This window comes from Rhinolophus hipposideros, assembly GCF_964194185.1.
Source record: "Rhinolophus hipposideros genome assembly, chromosome: 16".
NCBI lineage: Eukaryota > Metazoa > Chordata > Mammalia > Chiroptera > Rhinolophidae > Rhinolophus > Rhinolophus hipposideros.
In genome coordinates, this window is record NC_138062.1 from 51,977,090 (window position 1) to 51,997,489 (window position 20,400).

The 20,400-nt window shown below is 35.2% G+C and overlaps 1 protein-coding gene across 2 annotated transcripts in view; it reads left to right on the plus strand.

Annotated features, from left to right (window-relative positions):
* MARCHF1 (membrane associated ring-CH-type finger 1) overlaps positions 1-20,400 on the plus strand; it is a 656,198-nt gene that overhangs the window by 593,749 nt on the left and 42,049 nt on the right. For both annotated transcript variants that reach the window (XM_081077612.1, XM_081077613.1), the window contains one exon: positions 18,182-18,362. In XM_081077612.1, the coding sequence (XP_080933738.1) occupies positions 18,182-18,362 (181 nt within the window). The remainder of the gene's footprint in view (positions 1-18,181; positions 18,363-20,400) is intronic.

Sequence of the window (20,400 nt, forward strand, 5' to 3'; positions counted from 1 at the left end):
TGCGTAACACAGAGTCACAAAGTCTCAGTTTGAACTCTTGCTTTCTCTCTACATGACTAGTCAAATTTGCACAAAGTGAAACGATCCTCTCTTCATTTATAAGATCAAAAAATGAGAACAATGGATGTGCATTACAAATGTATACATTACTAGTATGATACAATGTTTTAGAACTACTTCTTTCTTCGAAATGAATAATTTTACTCATTGCAGTCCTCAGTAAAAATTCAGATATACACACTGCTACTTTATTTTGACAGTAAATTTTCCCCAATAAAGAAAAGAAAAACGTTTATAACACATTTTGACGTTATAAATGTTTAGTGTGATTTCAGTCTATCAGCATTTATCTCAATGCGTATTTTGACATATACACACACACACATACATGCACACACAAAACTTATGAGAAAAATAACTTGAAAGGCTTGTAGAAATTGAATCATTTTATATGTTTTTTGAAATATCGTTCAAAGATATGCCTTGTTCATAGCAGTTTTTGTGTTGTTGTTTTTTCCCCTCTAATTCTCAATATGGGAGATAATCTTTCTAGGAATGGAATGACAGTGTCATCAATAATACTGATTGCCTTGACTGCTAAATTATCTTACATGACCAAAACCAAGTGGATTGATTGATTACCTTCTAATTTGGCAAAATAGATCACTATGATTTTTGGAAACAGCATGTATTCTGTGGGCCAATTATTTAACAAGTTGTGCTTTTAGAAAGGAAAATAGAAACAATAGACATCTCCCTGTTTAGAGTAGATTTGAATGTCAATCAGGAATTTTCCAACTTCAGAAAATTTCAGGCAAAATTAGATAGAAGCATGCTACTCCTTCAGACATATAAGCCAGTACTGACATATTATAAAGCTATTTACGCTGTGCTTTATTTATCTTTTTTTTTGTTAATTTCTAAGTTTATTAAATACCCAGTTATGCCAAAGGGCAAAATACTGATTAAGACGGAATATCAATTAGGTAGAGTTTATCTACTTCTTAATTTAAGAATGACATGGGTTCAGGATTGCAGTTATTTTGAACTATGTGCTTCCTTTAATGAACTTCTATTTGGTAATATGGAATTTCTTCTATGTCTCAAAAGGAAAAGGAAAGAAGCAAAATACCCTCTCTCTTCTCTCACAGAAATTCATTTTAAAACCATTATGCATATACTAAATTCAGGTCTCCTATATATTTATGCAAACAGAAAATGAACACTGTGTATTTAAAGTGATGAATGTATTAGCTACAGTGCTGGTTGCTACTAAATCATGTTTTATATCTGACAATTTATTTATAGCTTGAACGTTTCCTCCATTTCTAATTACCATTTATGTTCTCATCTTCTTTATAATCGTTGCACAGTAGTTATACAAATTGTCTGCAATCGTCCTCAGTTATAGGTAAATTTAAATTTAAATAGTGTCTAATTTGGTTCAGAAATTAAAATGCCCCTGGAACAGCCTCAGTGAGTTGCTTTTGTTCATAGCACTCAGGCAGTCTTAAACTTAACACAATGTTCTCATCCACCCCCCACCTCGGTCAGATGCAAGGACTACAGGGGTCTATTAGTTCTCCTCCGTTCCCTTCCAGGTTTATGCAGAACTGAAAATGCCATAGTCCAGGAGTTCCTGTGTTTGGGAAACCTCTTGCAGATGGATTTTACTTTCAACATTATACTGAAAACTTTCTTCTTTCCTTCATGATTATATGACAAGTGATAATGAAACCCTCTCTGTTTTCTGCCTCACTTGGACCACTTTGTTCTTATTTGTCCCTTCTGAGCCTCACCTTAATAAATTCTGACATCTTTATTTTACAGACTCTTTGATCTAAGTTAGCTCATAACCCCTTGCCCTAAGCTAGCTCACAACCTAATTAAAATGTTTTGCCACACTATAAGACAGTAACATTAGAAAGAAAAAAAAAAGAATAATAAAGAAATCAAAAAATAATAACTAGAATGAAGTAGAAGTCATGTACACTGTCAAAATATCCCATGCATCAGAGGAGTACTGGCTCTGATCAATATTCCAAAGCCTCAAAATTAGAACTAGAAAGGATCAGAGAGATCACTTCACCCAGTGGTTCTCAATCTGGCTGCATGTTAGACTCACTTGAGAAGTTAAAAACAGAAAAAAAGTTGCTGTCTGGACCCCTGCATTGATATATCTGTTTAAAGTGTCCCAGATGATTTTAATGAGCAGCCAAGGCTGAGAATCACTGATTTTTATCCCAGTGTCAGGTCCACTGGTTGAAGCCCGGATGATACATATATTGCAAGAAGCATACTTGAAGCAGGTGTCCACTTCATAGCACTTCTATAATCTGGACACACTAGAATGGAGCCTGGGGTTGAGCAACTGGTGCACAGTATTTCTTTTCAGCTCCTGAAATCATTTAGGACGGTGATTCTCAAACTTGGCAACTTTCCTGGTGGACATAGAATATACAATTCTTTTAACAACTTTCATCTGGGGTTAAACCTCAAATTTTTTATCTAGCTGTAATTTACTTTCAAATGACACTATGGGGAAAACAACAACAAATAACCCTAAATCCCTGGCTCTCAAAGTGTAATGCCTGTACCAGTGGCATCACAATCACCTAGGAACTTGATAAACACGCAAATTATTGAATCCAGACCTAGACTTATTGATTCAGAAACTCTCAGAGTGAGACCCAGTCTGTAACTGCCCCCCTCTGTGAGTCTGATGCATGCTAAAGTTTGAGAACCACTAATATTAGAGACTAAAGTAGAGACTACAAATAAGAAAACAGACAATTGTAACAGAGTGTGTTCACGCTGCAATGGGCTAAAGCTAGGGTGCTTTAGAGTATTAAGGGAAAAGACCTGATATAAGTCTGTGCGTGAGGGAACAGCAAAACACAAAGCAAATAAAGGAGATGATATATGTTTGTATTTGATGATTGTCTATTTTAAAAATGATTTGGCATACTATATGTGTATATGTGTGTGTGTACATATGTATGTACTATATGTACATATATACATATGTGTATATGTGTGTGTGTGTACATATATATATATATATATATTAGTTGGCCCTCCATATGCACGCATTCCACATCTGCAGATTCAACCAACTGTGAATTGAAAATATTTGGGAAAAAATGTTAATTGTTTCTCTCTTGTACTATGTAGTTAGACCTCCTATGGTTGCATGTGTACTGAAGATGTACAGACTTTTTTCCTTGTGATCATTCCTTAAACAATACCGTATAACAACTATGTACATTGTGTTAGATATTACAAGTACTCTAGAGATGATTTAAATTATATGAGAGGATGTGTGTGGTTTACATGCAAATACTATACTACACTGTTTTGTATAAGAGATTTCAGCATTCTGGAGGTTGGTATCCATGCGGGAGTCCTGGAACCAATCCCCACAGATACTAAGGAATGACTATATATATATGAAATGGAAAAAATAGAAGGCAACAGGAAAAGAGGGAAACCAAATATGAGATGGACTGACTCCATAAAAGACTCAAAGGCCTGAGTCTTCAGGAGCTGATCAGGACTGTTGAGGACAGGCCATTGCGGACATCACTCTGTCATAGGGTTGCCAGGAGTTGGAGCTGACTCAACGGCACATAACACACACACATACGTGTGTGTATTATATATACATTTACACACATGCTCCAAACGTGATCTGCTAATTTTATTTATCTTGCATGTTTAGTGCAACAGTGTAGTATACTTGAGGTTTTCACTTTTGTACTTGCATGTTTTGCACTTGCATTTTTCACTTTTGTAGTTTGTGCATGACAAAAATAGTTCTACTTTACCTTTCAGTGAAGTTTTACACTTTAAAATTTTTTACATTTTAAAAGTTTTACATTTTAAAATTTTTTATTGTTTCTATTTTCAAATAAGACAGCTTCTTCAGAGACATAACAGAAAGGCAAAGGTGACAGGGAAGACATATACATAATAATTGCACCGGGCATACACAATCATTTAAATTTATTCATATTGGGTGTGGAGGAAAAATGAAACCAATTTATCATTTAGATTATTTCATAGCGAAAAATTCTGTCCAAGAACGAGAAAGAGCAAAAGGTGATGAAAATACAGAGACAAATGAAGGCTAGGCATTGAGAAAGATTCAATAGAGGATGAGAATTGAGAAAGTTCAGACGCACCCTCAGATCCAGGTAGTTTAAATGCTAATGACGCAATTGAAGAGACCCCTTGCAACTGGGTAAATGGGTTTTGTCTCCTAGGAAACTGAAGCAGAATCTCATATACCTACATGGAATGCCTACACATACTTGTGTAGATCATAAATGTAGGCCATAGCAGACATGAAATATCAAGTTTTATACACTTAAATTCAGATACTACAAGTTATTCCTGGCATTGGTGTACGTGTGTGGAGTGGAGGTAGGGACAAAGTATTTTTTATACTTTTCTGTCTTTCCAGTGAATAAATATTTTGGGTATAAATTGGAGATTCACTGATAAGTTTAAGACCTGTACATTTTTTATTTCTATTAAAATACAAATGACAGGAAATGGAACTCAGTTGGTTACTGTGTAAACAAAATATGACAAGGACCACTATTGAATCTAATCAAGAAGGGAACAGGAAAGCCATTCACATTGACTGACAATAAGACTAGGAACTTTTCCAAATTGCTCAAATATATAATCTATCTAATATTGACAAATTTGTTAACTTATTAGAGAATGAGAGAAAAGAAAGTAGAATTGGGAAAAATATTCTTAAATCTCTATATTTTTAGTTTATTTTAATATTTATGTTAGAACTTATTATAATAGTCATGGTTATTGTAAAGAAAATTAAAAATAGGGAAAATTCCTATTTTAAGTTAAACTTAATTACCTGGATAGATAATCACTATTTAGATTTTGATGTTTCCTTCTAGTCTTTTCTGTGTATGTAATTTTTAATAGAATTATACTATGTTTTCAGTTATGTCTCCGAATGACAAGATATAATGAACATACATATAGCTGTTGAAGAATGAAAACTGTCAGGAAAAAAAAAAAAATCTTAGTGTTTTTTCCTAAATGAAAATTCTGTCCCATCAAGATTCTGAATAAAATAAAAGTTTTATGTTTTTATTTTCACTAGGCATTTTAAATTGTTTCCACAAAATTGTACTTCTGTCCCATGATCAAAAAACAAATAATTGGGATAAACAAATAGTATAAGAATCATTCTAGATAGAATACACACACTAAGAAAATGTGGATTAGAAAGAGGAAGTAAAAAAACACATCATGAATTATGTATTTGTCATTCTACTACTAGTTGGAAAAGTATATTTCAAATGTAATTATTTCTTGAAATTATTGATATTGGTCATCGTACTGCTATTTGGAAAAATATCTTTCCAATATGATTAATCATTGAAATAGCTCAAATTCAAGGTAATAGCATCTATGAGAAAGTATGAAACTACTTCCTTACTTTTCAAAATGACTGTCTCCATACAGTGTAACTAAGTTAAAAATTAAATTATGAACATTATGTTTTCCAAGTGGCACCTGTGGTGACAAATGCTCAGAGGCTCTGTAACTAGATTAGTCTTGAAGAGCTGTCCTGAGAAGCTGTAAGTAAAACCCTAAAGTAAGTTTAGTCTGTACACTCCCATTCTCCCACAGCTCCTCCCCTTCTCCTTTCCCCAACATGAGAACAGCACGTCTTGTTCTTTTTTACCATTCTCGCAACAATTACACTAGTCTTGTTTTTATTGCTATGGACTTTGACTATTATAATATTCTCTTCTTTTTCTTTCTAATCTCTGAGGTAACACAGCCAGATTAAGCTTTCTAATTATCTTACCTTCTTACTCAAATTCTTTAGTGAGTTCCCACTCCAACTGAATACAGTTAAAGCGTTTTAGGTGTGTGCATGTGTCTGTGCCTGCACACACACTTGCTTGAGTAGATATCGGCACTGGATGAATGATATGTATTTTAGGCTCTCCAAAATCTTACTTTATTTTCAGCATGTCATCCCACTACAATTCTAGCGAAACTCTCGTGTACCTTTCAAACGTGGCCTTTCAAACCCTGGTCAATTCTACTTCTAAGCATTCACTGAGAAATATCTTCTATGGTGTATTCTACCAACTTCCATCTTATCTGCTAAAATTCTACCCAGGCACCAATTCCAGTTCACGTACTACATCTTTCATTATACTTAACCGCCACCCCTACCTCCAATCAGCACCTTATCTTTCCATCCCTCGTATATAATAGCATTTAATATGGCACACATCACATTGCAACTTGGAGTCTGGCTAGTTGTGCAGTTGTCCAATGTATGAACTGTGAAAGTATAAGTTCCTGTGAAAGTAAAAGTTCCTTGTAGGGCAAAGACTGAGACTTATTCATCTTTGTATTTATCACAACACCTTGTATACATGTGCAACAAATTATTTCTTGAGAGAATGACTAAGTAAATAAATGAACAAATTAATGAGTAAAGACTGACCATTCTTCACTCAAAGTGGCTGGAACTTCTATAAAACATCAATATTTCACCAAGACACTTACTTGTCTGTGTGGAAGATTTCATAGGGAGAAGCGTGTTTCTGATTCATGCAATGCATTCTTGGTTATCTGTAAATAAATTACTTTGTCAATTATCCATGGCAACTTGAGACTTCTTTGATGTAATGCTCAGCCAGATAAGAATAATGAATGGACAAAAACAGAAGGAAGTCATGTTTGAGAATGAGGATTCAAACACTTAGCAATCACAAAGAAAGAGCTATCACAAAGTATATTTCCATTAAGAATTTCTGCCACACGCAGAAAAGAAAAAGACTAAAAAGTTATAATAATAATTTTTCTGATAGGTCTGTTATTATGTATGTACCAACGCCCTACTCTGCATCTGACTAAATATATGTCTTTGGTTATATCTGCACAGAAAGCAAATTAGTGTGTATTATCTGTCCTTTTGTTTTTCATTTTCACCTCAATGTATGAAGCTAATAAAAAGTGAACCTAATAACTTTAAGAATACCTGCTTAGAAATATCTCTAGTTTAATTTTGTCAATCTTACAAACAAACCCAAAAACGATCTCAAAGCTGACATATAAAGTGAATGTTTGCAATATGTCAGAATGTAGAGAAAATCATTGCATAGGTATATTCATTCAATGCTTCTTATCTATTTACCCATCTATGTGTCACCAAAATTATAAAGTAGGATCTAAAAGGTAAATACCATTGGGGAAAATCAATTCCTTTCCCCAGGATTAGATTGTGTTCTGAGCTCACCAACAGAGAATGGATAGTATGAGCTCACCAACAGCAAAGTGATGGTTAACAGGGGAGGGATTATTTCTTTATATCACATTCTGTCTTTTGATCTCTCCTGACAGGGAGGTTTTGGACAGCTGGAGCTGATTCTAGGACTAATGAGGTAGATCTATCCCGCAGTTGGGGCTGGGACTTTTGGGGTGACACATACCAACACACGAGAAAGAAATCTACTGTACTCCATGAACCCATGGAGACTTCAGAAAGTCCTCAGCAAGGACTCTGAGACAATCACTAGGCTAGACAATAACAGAGGCATCCATCTGAGAATCTTTGATCTCGGTCAGGATTTAAACTCCTGATATCAACAGGATTGAAACAAAACCAAAGGTTGATGTGAGCGGCAAGAAGAGCATTTCAAAGAGAATCTTCCCACTCCATAGCAGCTCAAACAACCAAAATACCTTTGAATTCAAACAAGACTTAGCCTCCTCTGCTTTTATTATTGGTACAGCAACGTGATCATTTTCTTCTTCACTGTTTTCCATCAGTGTGATATCTAGTGGGAAGAAAAATGCAGCTGATTAGTTGTGACTTTGGATCAGCAAAAAGATCAAGTTAGGAGACAGGAACACTGCTATGTCACTGTTTTTGTTGATCATTCATTCCCTCTAGCTCTGTGCAGATGGTCTGAGGTTTTGACCAAGTCAGTGGTGACAAATTAGGGCATGAAATTAAATTCAGGAAGTCATGCTATGTACCAGTTTTTTGTGTGTTGCAAATATTCCTTTGGGAAACAAAACATTTTTAAAAAATCACTTGGGTGTGAAAAGCTGTCACTCATCTGTAGATGTTAAGAAGATTGTAGATTCAGAATAACCAGTCTTTTGATTACAAAAATTGTATCAGCTGTCTGTAAACTATTTTTGTTCTTATATTTTAATTGTATTTTTAATTAGCACTTTCAAGATACTTTTAGTCTCAAGCCAAATGGTAACTTACAATGCTTGTCTTTATCCCCATAAAGGAAATCTTAGAAATCTGATATATAAGCCTTTTACCTTTCAATTCCAAAAATTTATGCAGATTCCATATCATAGGAGTTGCTGGAAACAGCTGTTAGGAAGAATACTATTATTAAATACTGTCCATTTTCTTCTCTGCTATTAAAGAAGAGTTACTTCTCCTTTCTACAACAGATCAGTTTGCTTGACTTCCTCTGATGCTCAGATAAGTTATAAAATTGGTACACCTCAGTTTAGTTCCTCAAATGCAAATTAAAGAGTTCATGGTATGTGTAAGGATCATACATTTCTCGCTTTCATTATAAATGAGGATTTCATTGTAAGTGAGAATTTTCCTGAAACATAAACAAAACACTGATAGTTGGTAACAACTTCTGAGAATTGCTAAATTATCTCACTAAGATTATCTCTTTTGGTCTATCTCTGTACATGGTTAAATAACAGCTTAAACTATACCTTTCCCAGTCCACTTATGGTCTAGTAATTAATCATATTTACCCTGACTTTTTAACACTCTCAACATATAAATTACTCTTAATATCGTGCTATTCTTTCCATACAAAAGTTCTGCCCCCCAAAATTAATAAACAGGAATTTATTCAGCTCATAATAGCAGAATTTAGGTAGATGAAACAATTAGCAACAACAAAGAGCAGATTTGCATGGATTGGGATTTAAGAGCAATAAAACCTCAAGAAATTGAAGGAGGATTGTAGGGAAAGAAGATCTAGAAGCTGTTTCATTTATGGTGTGAGTCTTAGGATAGCTTAAATTTAGATGTGGTATTATCAAGAGAGGGGGATATCATAAGTATGAGATCATATTTGAGGAAATGCTCAGAAGGAGACATTTCCGGAATGCAATAGGCTGAGGAAATAACTATCCTATCGTTAATTGAAAAAAAATACTATTTAATCTTTATTGACAATTAACTTAATCCTTATAAACAGTCCTATGAAGTAGACACTGCTATTTTCCTATTTTATTGGTGAAGAACTTGAAAATAAAAGATTTAAGTAATTTAATAGACATAGACAGGCAAAACTGTTATTCTAATGCTGACTATACTTTTAACAACCACACGAGTGTTTCCCAAGTTTTTTCACATCATGACACGCAGAACATGATACCAGTTGTGAGTTAAATAGGGTGAATGAACAACACACCCAGGACCTTTAAACTGCCCTCTATGCTGAAAGGAATCAAGATCTTGGCACAATGGTAATTTACTTGTGGCAAAACCCATAGTTTAACATCTGGTAAATTCTGAACCATGTTACTATACCTGGATGTTGGGGATTAGTGGGAAATACAACAGGATAGTCACGATAAATCCAAATTATTAAAGGTCATATGAAAACCAGGTGAAGTCATTTGGATTTTATTTTTTTGGTGTCAGAGTTCTTGAAGAGTGGCAGTATGTTAAGAGGATCTGATTAACTGTATGTTTTAAGAATGATTTGGAAGGAACAAAGCCTTAACGATAGTTCGTGTACCTGTTGACAACTCAAAACTAGTAGAGAGAAGACTGTAAAGACGAAAAGGAGGAAGATATGAAAAACACTGAGGGAGAAAAATATTGCCATATTGATAACAATTTGAATATAGAGTCTGAAGTACACGGAAGTTTCAAAGATAAAAGCAAGCCAAGAGTATGGGTTATTTATGAAATGGTGTCTTGGGAAAGAAAAGCCATTTTGGAGATGATGAGATGTAGGGAACAGTAAGCCTTCCTTTGGGGATACCCCATTATTGGAGTCAGAGGACTGGCTAAAGTTTCTTGCTATTGAGAAGCAGAGGTTGGTTTTGGAGATAGATGTTTTGCAATAGCAAGTCCAGGAGCAGTGCTTTAAGTTGTGGGCCTACATCGCTTCCTCCAAAAGGGTAGTCAGTGTAGAGAGGAAAAATCAAAGGGTCACACCTCCCAGGATAAGCAGAGGGGAAATGCTGATAAAGAAATGGGAGGCGGCGGTGGTGTAGAAGTCAGTCTGCAGGAAAGGAAGAATAACACAATTGCAACATTGGAAACTAAATGGGAGGTCATGTCGTCTAATTACCCTTGCTTGATTTCTTTTTACACTATTCTCGCCATATAACCAACCTTACCCATGCTTGAGTACTTTCAATGATGAAAAATTTCCTGGGGCAGCTTATAACATCTTTGGAAAGCTGTTTATTCCTTTAACTTTTACTCATTGGATCCAGTTGTAAGACAGAGCAAGACCAGTTGCCCTTTCACACAATAGCCTTTCCCAGATCTAAAGAAAACTGTCATGTAATTTCCCTGCCTTTATTTCCTCCAACATGTTAAATGTGGGACTTAGTATTTCTTTTGATTTGTCCGAAAATGACTACACTCATACTTTAGAACAGGAGTGTCCAAACTTTTTTCAACATTTTTTACCAAGGGCCATATGCGGTAAAATACACAAACAGCCGGGCCACTCACTCGAGGTGAAGTACGGATTGCCTCACTTGGTTTATTTAAGTAAACTAAATATAGTTTTGGAATTTGCTGTGGGCCAATTAACAATGGATTGCGGACCGCAGTTGGCCCGCAGGCCGCAGTTTTGACACCCCTGATTTAGAAGGTCATCCCTTTGGCCCACAATTTTTAATTATGGTAGAAAAGTCTTCGCCATGAGTTTACAGATGTTGAATTCTATATCATTCCCCTGTCATCTCTCACGATAATATCTCTCATATCATATATCGTATATCGTCATATCATATCATATCATATATCATATCATATTATATCATATCATAGTCTCACCTATCATATCTCCCCTATCATTTGTTACCTTCCCAGGCTCCAGAATCCTAACATTTTTAGTCTGTCCTTCATAGGTTATCATTATTATGACCCCCACAATCATTTTATATACACTTCCTTTGGGGGAGGTCTCTATTTTTTTATTAAATTTATTGAAGTGACATTAGTTAGTAAAATTATACAGGTTTCAAGTGTACAGTTCTATCAGACATCATCTATATATCACATTGTGTGCTCATCACCCAGAGTTAGTTCTCCTTCTATCACCATATATTTGACCCCCTTTTTTCTCTTTTACCACCCTTTTCCCCTCTTATTCTCTGGTAACCACTAAACTGTTGTCTGTGTCTGTGAGTGTTTGTTTGTTTCTTTCTTTGTCTTGTATTGCTTTCAGTTTTATATCCCATATATGAGTGAAGTCATATATTTCTCGATTTTTTTCTCTCTGGCTTATTTTTGCTTAGCCTGGTAATCTCAAGATCCAGCCATCTTGTCACAAATGGCCATTTCATCTTTTCCTATGGCTGAGTAGTGTTCCATTGTATATATGTACCATATCTTCTTTATCCAAAGTATATTGAAGGATGCTTTGGTTGTTTCCGTGTCTTAGCCATCACGAATAATGCTGCAATGATCATAGGGGTACATATATCTTTACAGATAAATGTTTACAGATTTTGGGGGTAGATACGCAGATAAGGGATTGCTGGGATTTTACATACCCTTCTGATTCCACTTTTCCCAACTTTAAGGGTAGTGATATAAGAGCAATATCACAGAAACCAAAAAGAGATTTTTCAAGAAGGAGGGGTTAGTCAACAATGGAAAAAGACAGAAAAGATGAACTAGAAGAGGTCCTTAGGCTTGACTGTAAGGAGGGTGTTGGCAGCATGGCAGTAAAGTAATCTAAGTACAAAGGCAGATGGAAAAAATATCTCCCTTTGTTACATCAGAGTCCTTTAAGATGAAAAATGAGTCTGTAAATTGGAATGCAGGCATAGACAATTGAGTTGCTTTTATAAAAAGCATGCAATGCATTGCATTTACTACCTAGCAGCAATTTTTGTTGATTTTATTTCTTATTTAGATATTGGCAATAGTACCTTAACGTGGGATAATATTTATACTTTACTATATTTTCCCATATATCTTACTGTATTTGAGCCTCAGAATAACCTTGTAAGATTTTACAGATGAAAAAACCAACTGTCTGAAAACTTGTCTAAGGCCATCCAACATATTAAAAAGTAAAGCTAAATTCAATCCCAATTTTACTTTACACAGATCTAAATGTACTCCCTAGTTTTGTTTGAGATATGTCTTTGACTTGACTGACCTTTTGATTCAAATGTGTCAGTAACTATTAACTCACCTGTAAGGAGTCAGAATTCATAACCTTGGCATAAACAAGCATTTGCTCTAATCAACTTAACAAACTAGCTGTTAACGACTATTAGTTACAAAGAACTGAAAGTAATGCCACAGATAAACCAAATTAGTAATAGAAATAGCAGTAGTAGTAACCCCATGATCCCAGGATAAAATTAACAAATGAGCCATAATAAAATTGACAAGTGTTTGATTGCCTACTGTGTGCCAGGTTCTGCACTGTTGTATCTTGTTTAACCCTCACAACACCCTAAGAGCTATTTTAACCTCATTTTACACATGAGTCAACTGAGAACTTCTGTAGTTTACTGGAAGAGAAAGCAAGGGTGTGAGTCAGGATTTGATTTCCTTGTGAATTTCAAGCACCAAACAAGTCCAGATTGTTTTTTCTATGACAATGGAAAAACTATGAGAAAAGGGACGTGAAGTCATCCACGAGGGACATACACGTAAACACTCTAATTATAGACAATTTTTCTCCCATTTCCTGCTACTTTCAACATCAGTTCTTCACCATCACTGTGACTTCCAGTCTTTCAAACCCATTCTTGTCTCACAACACATTAACCACAAGATAGTTTCACTTGCCTTCCTGCCGTGTTGGTCTAGACCCTTTGATCAACTCCTCACACTGTATTTATTCTCTGATGCACCAGAATCCTTCACTCCTTTGTCTGTCCCATTTCTGACCTAGTGATCTCAAGATGTTGGATTGTGCTACTAACTGTAGGATTGCTCTCTGACTACTGAACACTGCCAAGCCACAAAGCAGTGTTAACAGTGTCTGCTATAAATTTGTGCTGTCTAATCTCATCAGGGACCCCTTGACTGCTCCACAGTTCTGATAGTCATGCTTAGTTAATTTTCTGTCACTTTCTCCAAGTGGCTTTTTCTAATTATTTACAGCCTTAATAAGACCTTAACCTTATACCTTTCTGCCTTCTGTATAACATATAAGTAGTCTCATGTATCACGGAAGATAATAAGACCTCCCAGACCCAGCTACTGCAATTCTCTTCACCTATATCATTTTTTCCTCTACCTCTTGCTCCCAGGAAAACATGTCTATTTCCCTCTTGTGTATTCTTCCACTCTCCCAGAGATATTCCTCTACCAGACTTTCTTTCCTCTTACTTTCTTAATCTCTCAAGAACCTTCATTTAACAATGTGGCATTCTCTTGCCTGACTTTTAAATGTCTACCTTTCTTTGATACCTTCACTTACTGCTTTATGAACAAGTACAGGTTTTCCCTGTTAAAATAAAATGGAATAAAAATGAAAAATAAAATGTTCTCTAGTCTGCTCTCCTTTCTCTATATTGCTCTGCTATATTTCTCTTTTTTTAAATTTTGCTTGCTTTTATTAAATGTATTGGGCGTGACATTGATTAGTAAAATTACATAGGTTTCAAGTGTGCATTTCTATAATACATCGTCTATATATTGTATTGGGTTATCAACACCCAGAGTCAGTTCTCCTTCTGTCACCATATATTTGACCCCTTTTACCCTCTTCTACCTCCCTCCCCCCTTAACCTCTGGTAACCACTAAACTGTCTGAGTTTTTGCTTGTTTGTTTGTTGCTTTCAGTTTTATATCTGCTATATTTCTCAGTCAGAGAGCGATTATATCTCCTCACTCATTTACTTGAGCATTAATTTCTCACTATGGCTTGTTTCCAACATGTATTCTAATCATTCTTAGCCTAGGAAAATGGATTCTAAGAATGAGTGCCAAACTCTGAAGTAGGATGATTAGTTTTGAGTAAAGATTAACATCCAAATTAAACAATTACAAATATAACAGTACCCATAATTGCTGTGTTTAAAGATTATTTATTTGGAGAGAAAAGCATGTAGGTACGCAAGTGAGGGGATATATTAGAAAGATTTACCAAAAAAGAAAGGGGAAAAAATGGCATGAAATACGGGAAGAAAGAATTGACAGATCTGAGATGCTGTCTGAAGATTACAGGGATGACTGCCTTTAGGATTTGCATATTAGTAAATGTGCTTGGCTGCCACCGCTAGTCATGGAACCAAGAAAGGTCCTCAAAAATCTCTCCACCCCAATGTCACCACAGTGTTCCATATTCTTAACACCTGGATGACTGTAACAGAGGCCCAAATGAGGCATCTGCCTTCAGGCTCTTTTCTCTCCCTTTCAATTTACCCTATCAGATTTTCTTTGCATATAGCAAGAACCAAGAGAGTGTGAATGAATGAAATGACAAATGAATGAATGAAAAAAAATCCTAAAGTTGCATAATCACTGTGGCCTTTGTGAATATTTTTTAGTGATATATATATATATTTTTAAGTATGCAGAAAAACATTATTATTCTACCAGAGCCAAGCAGCTTTGGCAAGGGAAGGATGGGGAGCAGTGGAGGTCATTTTAAGATACATGAGGAAAAAAAAGAAAAAAAAGAAAAAAGCCTGCTTTTCTAAAAACTCAAACATTAAGGAAGGAAATTTAAGTATACACACACACACACACACACACACACACGTTTCCAAAATTTAATTGCAAAACAGCATTTTGTGATCTGCTTTTCAAAGAAAGCTGGAAATTATATGGAAGCACACGTTTATTCAAGTTATAAATGATGAAAGTCTCAACATATACTGATGACGATGTAAGCAGCCAGTTCACGTACTAAACTGCCAATAAAACTGACTCTAGTGCAGATCACCAATGGTTTTACAGAATCACTCAAATAACAAGCTGTAACTTCCCACAAGGTAAAAATGCATCAAAATTATGAATATTTTACAATGAAATTTTATCTCATTATTAAAATCATTTTGTCTGCACATTGTTGGAAAAAGCAGTTAATATTTTCATTACTGTGTTTTCATTTATAATTTAATTTAGCAATTGTGGTTTGTGTGAAGTATATCAATTTAAGAATTGTTTAATTATTTCTGTCATGGCACTCTCACATTATTATTTTTTATTTTTATTTTTAAGTAGTTATTTGAAGTTTATATTTGGCTCTTAAATTCATTTAGAACAACCTTAACATGGTTTGAAAAAGACACTGGGGTCCAACATTGGTTGGAAATTTTAGAAAAAGTTCAAAATGCTAAAATAATGTAAAAATAAATCTTGTGAAATGGGAATGAAAATGAACTAAGCTTTTGATATTTTTTCCTATGGGGAATCATCTTAATTTTATGAAAAAAGAAATGATGTTGCTGATGGTGCTTCAGTAACAGTTTCAGCAGAAATTTTTAAAAAGGAATCTATAAGACATAGGAAGTCAGACCACAATCATTAAACTGCTCAGGTCAGTGTGAACTCAGTAATCAGCAAGGTCTGCTTAAATCTGCTTACTATGAATAAATTACTTTTTTCCTGTCGGTAAAAAATTGGACCCTCAGATCATCTTGGCAGCTGTGCAGGCATTTGACGCGACCATTTCTTTAGTGATGAATTATCAGATGGCATTAACTGCAAGTTTTTATTTTTCAAATAAGAAATAGTGCCCCCTGTCTCTGCAGACTGTACATGGATAAGTGGGCTACAATGCCAGGCCAGGATACACTTTCATTTTTATTGTGTGCTTCTCTCTGTCACCTTTACTTCAACTTTTATTCCTTGCAAAGGTTGGGGTGATTTTTTTTTTTCTAAACTTTGCTTTTATTATTTTTGATAATATCCATGCATTGTCTTTAACTCAGAATCACTATGTTTGTGGCAGGGATAAGCAAATGTTCTCTGTAAAAAGGCCAGAGAGTAAATACGTTAGTCTTGGCAGACATATGGTCTCTACAGCAACTCTGAATTCTGCAGTTATAGTGCAAACATAGCTGTAAGCAGTACATAAACAAATGTGTGTGGGTGTGTGCCAATAAAACTTTATTTACAAGAACAGACAGCAGGAAGAATTAGGCCATAGTTTGCTGACCCCTGATCTAAGAGCGTATCTGTGTGTGGGGAGGCAGGGAGATAACAGTTTCAAGGCTTTAAGAAATACCAACCTCCCGTGCTATGTACTATATAATTCATTAAGTTTCAGTGGCTCCAAGAATAAGTATTACAACAAAATGAAGAGCTATGGAAACCCAAATTTGTTTTCACTGGTTGCTTTTATAATAAGTCATAGTTTGCAACTGAATTATTCTTTATTCAACTATCATGTGCTGATCACCTATGATGTAACCAACACTATTTTCAACACTTGGATACAAAATATACTAAACCCTGATTCCTAGGACCTACACCGTTAGAAAAAGAAGATACTTGGGGCTTTTATATTAAAAAATATAGACTCTCTGATAATTTTTAGTTTGTCCTCACCATGTCCGCCTTTTATATATGCTGCTACATCCAACACTGCTACTTCCTAACTCAGACTAGGGGAAGACTGTGATTTTGAACTTACCATCACTCCCACCCCAAGGACTTTAGAAGTCAGTGTTCTTCTTTGCTTACTTTATTTTTACTTAAGAAAAAGAGATTCAAAATACCTAGCGCACTGTGTCATACTTCTTTATTTTGAGGTTAGAGGAGGGTTGGGTTTCAGTTCCTGTATCTTGCTGCAGTAACAATCTGAGCAGCCATTTCATTTCCCCTGGGGAGACAGCTGAAATAGATAAAAGCATTTAAAATTTTTCACCCTTTAAAACTCATGGTTCTGGAAAATAGAGCATATATACCTAAAAGAAAAGAGCAGTAGCAGCAATTTAAACATTCTTCGAGCCTGCCACGGTGACTTAGCTCAAAAACGTAACTATGCAGATATTTTTCTTAATGTTTCATTCCTATTTCTAACAGATGTCAAGCAATATTTCTAATCAAATTTATTATCAACTTTAATAGTTGGTTAAATCATAAGAATTATTGAAGTGCTGGGATTTGAATTCACAATCTTGAAGTAAAAGCTTATCTCATCCAATGAGGAAAACAAAGTATTTTTTTTTTTTAATTTGAAGATGAGAATAAGGAACATTTCATAGACGGTAACTCTATGACTCTAGAATTCATAGTAATTCAGTAAACTAGCTGAACTCTGAATTCCGTGGAAGATGTACTAATTAACATGTTAAAACAATAGGATTTACTGTACTTGATTATATAACCAATGACTTTTGTGACTTTTAAGCAATGATGATCCTTGGCAGTTCAAGCCATCTGTTGTGACCACATATGTGTGCATTTTCCTAGGAAAATCTTTGTAATTATTTCCAAGCTGAGACTTTTTGTATTCACTTTATTCTTTGGTGACATGTTAAATTTTTCAGAATTGATAGGATACCAATATGTACTAAATTATATACCATGGCCCCTATAAAACTATCAAAATAAAAGAATGAAGTTATCAGATTACAACGTTCCTTAGAATATGTGTATATATAAAAAGGCATAATTTTTATATATGAGAGCAAGCTTATGCCAATAGACACTGACCTATTAACTAGATTAAGCTAGGACAGAGTCCGATCGTCATGCTGCTTAAATTGGCTTAAATATAGGAATGTACCAATGTCTAATGCCTTATAACATGACGTATGAGTCCAGCAATGATTATGGAAATGAAACAAAAGTAGTATTGGTCATAGATTCATTTTTAGCATCAAGTTAAAGTGAAAAGTTCATGCGTTCCCAATCTTAGGGTGCAGTTCCTAACACAGCCTGGGATAAGTGAGGGAGGAAATATTCTCTGGGAGATCTCATCCCGGCTGCTGTGTCCTTCCCCAGGATCTGTCACTGCGAAGGGGATGAAGAGAGCCCCCTCATCACGCCCTGTCGCTGCACAGGAACCCTGCGCTTCGTCCACCAGTCCTGTCTCCACCAGTGGATCAAAAGCTCAGACACGCGCTGCTGTGAGCTCTGCAAGTATGACTTCATAATGGAGACCAAGCTCAAACCCCTCCGGAAGGTACCGTATCTGCAGGGATTGGTTTGAAAGCGAGAACGTGCAAAGCAGGCTTGCTTTAACATTGATTTTCTTTCCCCAATAAGATGTTGCTAACATGCTAATATCCACGAAGAGTACATGTCTCATGTGGGGCTCACTGTGTGAGATGCAGCCAAGTGTTTTCAGATAATCCTTCCTTCTTTTGTTTCTAGGGCCTCTGTTTTTTATATCACTCTTCAAAAAAAAAGTATGTGTGCATGCACAAAATATACTGGTAATTCGGTATAATTGAACTGATGGGAACTGGGAGGACGTGCTTAATGAGGTCAATTTCTTAGAAGGTTGGATCATAGATGACATTAAATAATATGAACTCGTATAATTTCTTGAAAGTCGGGCATTAGGTAAGAGCAGTAGCAGAGAATGATTTTTTTTTGTAAGGCATGGACTCTTTTTTTGTGTTTGCCTCTATCTGGGGATTTGGTTGGATGGTTCATGCATAATTAGAATAAATAGAAAGAAAAAGTATTATTTTTTATATTGTGCATCAAGCTGTAAAAGAGTGGTAAATACATTTTAATCTATAAATTTAATCTTCAAATTTCTCATTTACGTTCTATTTTTTTTCTAAAGAATGACAATAAAAACATGCGTCAAACATAAAGTTAGCATCTCACTCAAAGCTAGCAAAGGAAAACTTGTAAAGGATACAAAGACAATGAACTTTAAGTAGTTCCTGCCTGATGGCTGGGCCCCTGGATTTTTGCACGTAATGTATTCATCTTTTTACCTAACTGCAGTTTTACATATGTGGATGTCTCAATTGCCAAAAGAGAGTGTGGAGACGGCAGTTTAAATAATGAACCTGCCTAGAGCTGCTTTTTCATTTAAATTAAATGAAAAGAAAAAGTGGATAAAAAGAACATTGCTTGGAAATAAACGTGATGGGTTCCGGGATGAGCAGAGATGTAAAGCTTACAAGAATATTCCAACAGGCCTCTGATTGGTGGTTGACCATTGCGGTTCTTCATTAAATCAGTAAATTACGGAGAGGGAGAATAGTGTTCCCTGCTTTTGTGATAGCCTTGATTTTAAAAATCTGCAAATGGGTTAGGGATGTCAAAACTGACGCACAAAATGCCTTTGGGATACACACTGTCTTTTTTTTTAACATATGGGGTGACTTGAATGCCAGAGGGTGACCACTCTGTTCCTCTGGTCCTAGAGCAATCAAGTGCCAGAAATAGAAATGGACCCTTTCTCCTTACCCTTTGCTTTATCCACTGAACAGATGCTGTGTGCTGTCTGGAGTAACTAAATGACACATTGCACTCCAGGATTTTGTAAATTTCTCTTCTAACCCCTCAGGGAACTACAAATTGTTTCATAGCATCTGTATATTTCTTCACGTTTTTTTTTTCTTCACCTACATCTGTCTAAAATTTTCATTTCGACTTTGTCAAAAATAATATTTCAATTTGAAAGCAACAATCTAGGATAATAAAATATTTACATTTTCTCTTATCCATACTCTCTACCCCCCTCCCGTGTTTTTTGTGTAATAAATAATACACGATGCTGCATGGAACTTCTTATTCTACCTTTGGCTTTTATAGACTAGCCCCTGATATACAACTTCGATCCTTTCTTAGTATTCCATTCCCAATAATGTACAACCCTATCAGGAAATTCTTTTCTTCTCAACTAACCTGTTTAGAAATTAGAGAAATACAGTGAATACATCTATCTTTTTAATGAATATGAATATTCATTATATACTAAGAAGATAATGTCTTTTAGTAATGAATATGTGGCAGCAACCTAGTGGGACACCTACTATCTGTTGATTAATGAAATACCCTAGCTGTAAAAAAAAAAAAAAAAAAAAAAAGATTTCCTTCGATTGGTCATAAATATTGATGAAGGATAGCATATCAGCACCCTTCATTTTTAATAGAATTTATATATCTACAGAGGATGTTAGAATCTATTGCAGAGGTTGCTTTCTGACAGCCCACAGATGTGTTTTATTTGACCCACAGAGCTTAAAATTTAATTA